Below are 5,787 nucleotides of genomic sequence, written 5' to 3'. Positions count from 1 at the left end.
TGTGGGCAGACATCCTCCAGCTTGGAACTGGTCATGCTCCGAGCACTGGTATAAGGAGACGCAGATTTTAGGCTGAATACTGATGTTGGAAGAGGGGAATTTTAAAAAAGGATTTTTGTTGCTTCAGGGAAGAAAACTGCAATCGGGCTTGAAAGCCTAAAGCCTTTTTATTTTACAGGCAGAGGTTTGATAGCTTGCTCGCTTTCTCTCACTATGCTCAGGGCAGAATTCTTTCCCATACAAAGGCTCTATTGCTTTAAATCCTGGGGACGGGGGACAGTAGCCCAACAGAATGGTCAGCCAGAACTCTGGGCATCTCCTGGTCTGATGACTTAAAACATTTCAAAGTGGTAAAATAAGGTTGGGAAACCACAAAAATAGGCCAAGACCAGAGAGGGAGGGAGGGAGGGAGACAGACAGAGAAAGAGAGAGAGCAAGAGATAGAGATAGAGAGAGAAAGCACAATTCCATAGCAAATCTGGGCTCATTAATATAAAGTGATATTGCAACTTGATACTACACAGGTTAAATTTGGATGTATTTGCATTTGGTCCACATATTATATTTAAAATTAAGTTGCTAAAATTTCAATTATATTTTGAATTTCTGGTTTCTCATAAAAAACAAAAGAAAACAAAACAAAACCAGATTTCCAGGTATCAAGGAAAACATTGCTGGAAGTGGCTAGCTGTTGGCTCGGCTGTCCAGCTTTCCTGACCCTTCTTCTCACAATCATATTAGAGCAGGGCTACTTTTGTTATTTAAATCACCCGCCTGGGTCCTGTGGGCTTTGGAGTTTGACATCACTCATGTAGGGTCAGTGGCTTCTGCTAAGGAAGTGCTGGGTTCCCAGAATCTCATCTGAGTTAGTTGGCTTGAGAGAGGACTAGTAAAAAGTTATGAGGTAACCACAATTCATAGCAGACATTCTCACAGCCGGGCTGCTGGGTGTTGCATACAAAATCAGATTGCTCATCGCCCCACACAAACTCGGCTGCGGTGCCAAGGATGAGGATGCGGAAGATGAACAGCACCGTGAGCCAAACCCTGCCAATTCTGACCTGATGGGTTTCCATGGAGAACTGAGGAGGAAAGCAGGACTCTTCCCTCTCCTCCCCCCCATAGCAGTTGGGATAGAAGACCAGGGCAGGTATATGAAAGTGGGAACTTGACTAGGACAGTGGGTTTACCTTGATTTCCGTACAGGGGGGAAAGGCAGGCCCCTAGTTGTACAGCGTGCATTGTTCTAGAACAGCATCTATCCAACCAGGGGTAGGGCTGACCCAAGGGACACAGAAGACTCAAAGTATGTTGGTACCAGCTGTTTTTTATCTCGGTCTGTTTTAGCTGGAGGTGGGGTAACTTTCTTCTGCACCACGTCATATGGTGAGATCATCCGACCTGGCCCTGCTGCTGGCTTTGCTCAGCCTGCTCAGGGGTCTATTGTCGTCGGTCGTCAGCTCTGGACAGAGTGAAGGCGCCTTCTCCGCTGGCAGCCCTTGCTTGGTTACCTTTTCAGCTTCCAGCTCTTCTTTCTCATCATTCTTCCCCACTCCGGGGGTCTCTACTTTCTCCCCATCTGGCACTGCAACTGTCTCCTGCCCTTCCGGGGTCACCTTCTCTGCTTCCTGTTTCTTCTCTCCTCCTTCAGGTTCCGCGGCATCCTCTACAGGCGGCTCCTCCCCCTCCACTTCCGGGGCCCCCACCTGAGCATAGGAGGGCAGTGTCTCCTGGTAACCCCGTGACATGTCTGCCAGGGGTCCTGTGCCGATCTTCTCCTCAAACTGACTGAAAGGCTTGGCTGAAAGTGGGCTGGTCTCCACCATTCCAACCTCCGTCAAGGGGAAATAGTGCGATACAATCTTCTCTTCTTCTAGGAGCTGGTAGCCCTTGGCTTTCTGGATGGAGGAAACGGCAATGGAGTGGAGGGACTTCTCAGCAATCTCCCCCAGCGGTTGCTCCACGGGCCTCTTGAAGGCAGACCGAATTCCCTTCATGCCCAGGTGGCTCATCTCCATGATGTTGAGGAAGAGGGACACAAAAGCGACAGAGAGCATGAACAGGATGAAGATGGTTTTCTCAGTGGGCCGAGACACAAAGCAGTCCACCACGTTGGGGCAGGGCCAGCGGCTGCAGCGATAGAGGGGCAGGATGCGGAAGCCGTACAGGAAGTAATGGCCCACGATGAAGCCCACCTCGAAGAGGGTCTTGAAGATGATGTGGCAGACGTAGGTCCTTAGCAGCGTGCCCTCCAGCCGGAACTTCTTGGTGCCTTTGCTGCTGCTGCTGCTCTTCCTGATGCTGGCCTGGTCTGGGGCGATTGGTACCCTCTCAGCCCCGTTGCTGCGGGACTGCTGGCACAGCTCCTCAGCCTCGCGGTCCTTGCGCTTCTCCTCCATGCGGACGTGGTGTACCGCATACCCCACGTACATCAGCGACGGAGTGGAGACGAAGATGATCTGCAGGACCCAGAGGCGGATGTGCGAGATGGGAAAGGCCTCGTCGTAGCAGACATTCTCACAGCCGGGCTGCTGGGTGTTGCATACAAAATCAGATTGCTCATCGCCCCACACAAACTCGGCTGCGGTGCCAAGGATGAGGATGCGGAAGATGAACAGCACCGTGAGCCAAACCCTGCCAATGACGGTGGAGTGCTCATTCACCTCCTCCAGGATATTTCCCAGGAAGCTCCAGTCACCCATTGCTCACCACCTAGGAAGCAGAAGGCAAAACCTAATTGGCCACAGTGCAACCCTGAGATGGCCTCTTCCCTAGCTCTTGGGGTGCCCTTTCTTTCTGAGCTGATGGAACACTTGCAGGGGTCAGTAGTCTCTACGGAGTGCCTTGTCTGTGTGGACTACCGCTACGAGATGAAAGGGATCTTCACGTGTTGAGTACCAATCTATAATAGGGTTTCTAATGACACCTGTTCTCATTTACTCACAAGTCAACTTGAGAGGATCCGTGAATAGTGTCTGTAAGGCTCCTAGACTTTACTGTGATTTACTGTGGACCAGAATTAGGAAGCTACGGTAACATAAATTTAAATCAAGACCACAGCTTGACGGAAGACTCGCGAATCGTAACGCTGTACTTCCGGCTCCCAACAGCATTCTCGTGTGAATGAAAATGTAAATAGCCACCTTACTTTGGGCTGTTTTGGAATATGTAATGATCACATATATGGGGAGAATTGGAGGAGAAGGAATACCTTTTATAGACATTATTTTATTTATCTTAATCCTGTTAGGCCTTAAGCTTTCTGATGGCAGGGATGTGCCTACTGCATTTACTCATGCGTGGTCAGCTCCTACACACACAGCCCGGCACATAGGACTTCATATCAGGACTTTATAAACCAACTTGCTTTCAAGATAAAAGAAAATGGGCTTTCAAGGCTAAATAGGTGGTCTAAGATCAGATGGCAGAACACCAGCCGTTTCGTACCTGATCCCAAAGCTTGGCTTCTCAAACCATTAGGAAAAACTGCCTGCAGTGTAAGCTATGTGTTTCTCTGGCTTCTATAGCCCTAATTTATGCTTTCTTTTCCTGAGGTTGAGAGCTGGAAACCCCTCTTAATAGTTTTACAAATTGAGGGCAGTATATTTTTATTATTACTCCTTTAAATCCCAAGAGCAGAGCTAGTGGTTTAGGAGGGAATTACATTACAGGGAGTCCACCAGGACACGTCCAGTGTTTCACAGAATGAATAAGCCACAGGGTCAGTTACAGGTGGTTGTTTAAATACAGCTAGAAATTTGTTCTGTAGGAAAAATACCATTAAACACAATAATACACAATGCCCCAAGCACAGCAGGGCCTGATGGGAAGAGGACTTGATTGAGGGGGAGGTGCACAAATTGGACCACTCATTCAGGACTATGATAAAATGGAACCTCCCACATGACTTTAGGTCAGTTGTCCCTCCAAGCTGGCCGTCTCTGGATCTGCAGAACTTCCTCATGCCTGTGCTTAGGTCAAGGCAATAGCTCATGTCCCAGGGCCCTTCCCCTGGGTTTCTTCTGGCCATCATCCAGAAATAGATGGGCAATATCACAGTTGGGCTATCCGTCCAAGCACCAAGGCCACACATGAGGCAGATCTAGGGAGGTCTGTTTCTTATCAAATAGTTCAACCCTAGCTTCAGTGTATACTAATCTGATAGCTTATTATTATCATGTACTTAATCTTACTATCTTAGACTAGGGCATTCTGAAATTTTGGGTGTATCTTCTATGCCCCACCACAACTTAGCTCAAAGGCCAGCATAGTGTCCTTTGATCACCACAGATGCCCGAGGATGGGGCTGAGAGTGATGTAATATGATTTAAGATCGGAAACTCAGCTCCCAAGTAAAGACAGTTATCACAATTCAGGGACGCCCCTTGCCTTCTTCCTACATGGCAGTAATGAGGGTAAGAATGCACAGTAAATAACAATCAAGTTTATAAAGTTTAGAATCAAAAAGACTTGGAGGGAGAAAGACAAAGGGAAAGTAACCCTCCCCGTACATGGGGCAGATGAGGCTGATTTTGTGAAACACCCTGAATATAAACCTTAGAGCGGTGACTCTGAGCACACAGTGTCCTGACACATGGTAGGCATCCTGAGTGTAAACGCTGCACCAGTGACTCATAACACACAGTGTCCTGACGCACGGTCGTGGCCCAAGACCTTCCCGACAACCAGGTCAGTCATTTCTAACTGAAAGCCGGAGCAAAGCCGTGGCCTTCGTAACCCATCCCACCACATTAGAAATGTTTTGGGTTTTGATTTTTTTCCCCTTATTGTCTACTAAGAGTTTTGTGCTAAGTTACAGGCAAACCATAAATTAGAACAGAGTCATTTTACTTGCACGGCAGTGAAACACTTCCGCTCTGGAGACCAGAGCATCTAGCAATGCTGGGGGAAGTGTCCAGGTTATTAAAATATGTCTTAGATTTATTTATTTGTGTGTGTAGTATGTAAAGGTCAGAGAACAACTTTTGTGAGCAAGTTCACTCTTTCTATCTCTCTCTTTTTCTGGATAACTGAAAATGTTTTAATAAACCACTAATGAATATGTTTAGATATTAAAAGAATTATACCAGGAGAACATTCAGAAGAGAAACCCATCTAAATTTTACATGGAGGATTTGCTCATTGCTTAATTTACCTTCCCAACCTGCTTGGTTATTACAGTAGCGAAACTCTTGACAGAGAAGCACGTAAGTCAGAAAACAGTGTCATCATTAAGTAAATTATAACATTCATGCAATTGTTTAATACAGTAAATGCTCAAATGTGTAAGACTAGCAAAAAATAAAAATCCTGATTTTTTTTCACAGTCAGTAAATATAGGGCAAAAAAGTTTGTGCAGTGAAAAGATAAATAATCCAGTAAATTGGAGAGTATCATTACCAGGTAATTAATGTCAGTAGATTGAGAGTTTATTTGAACATGCCTTAGAGAAGATATCAAACAAAATTAGGAAGGCCAGAATGGTCAATTTTGGGGAAGAGAAAGGAGTTCTCAGCAAGAGAAGAATAGGAGCAGATGTGGGGTGGGTGGTAGACCCGAGTTCTCGTCTGCCGTGTGGGTCTCTGCGAACATTCTCGGGTCACCAGGCTTGGTAGCAGGACCCTTTCCCTAACCTTTTAATTTTAAAGAAATTATTTGAAAAATGAAAAAAAAAATATGTGACGTGTATGGGTGTTTTGTCTGCATGTGTCTGTGCATCACTGAGTGCCTGGTGCCTGAAGAGTCCAGAAGAGGATCCTGATCCCCAGGGACTGGAACTACACAAGA

At 46.5% G+C, this 5,787-nt stretch overlaps 1 protein-coding gene across 1 annotated transcript; it reads right to left on the bottom strand.

Annotated features, from left to right (window-relative positions):
- Positions 1-1,379: 1,379 nt before the first annotated feature.
- Gja8 (gap junction protein alpha 8) lies at positions 1,380-2,702 on the bottom strand. The gene has a single exon (XM_021656147.2). The coding sequence runs from the start codon at positions 2,700-2,702 to the stop codon at positions 1,380-1,382; it is 1,323 nt and encodes a 440-aa protein (XP_021511822.1).
- Between the last annotated feature and the right edge of the window lie 3,085 nt (positions 2,703-5,787).

Source organism: Meriones unguiculatus, chromosome 10 (genome assembly GCF_030254825.1).
Source record: "Meriones unguiculatus strain TT.TT164.6M chromosome 10, Bangor_MerUng_6.1, whole genome shotgun sequence".
NCBI lineage: Eukaryota > Metazoa > Chordata > Mammalia > Rodentia > Muridae > Meriones > Meriones unguiculatus.
This window is presented reverse-complemented; position numbering and strand designations above follow the sequence as displayed.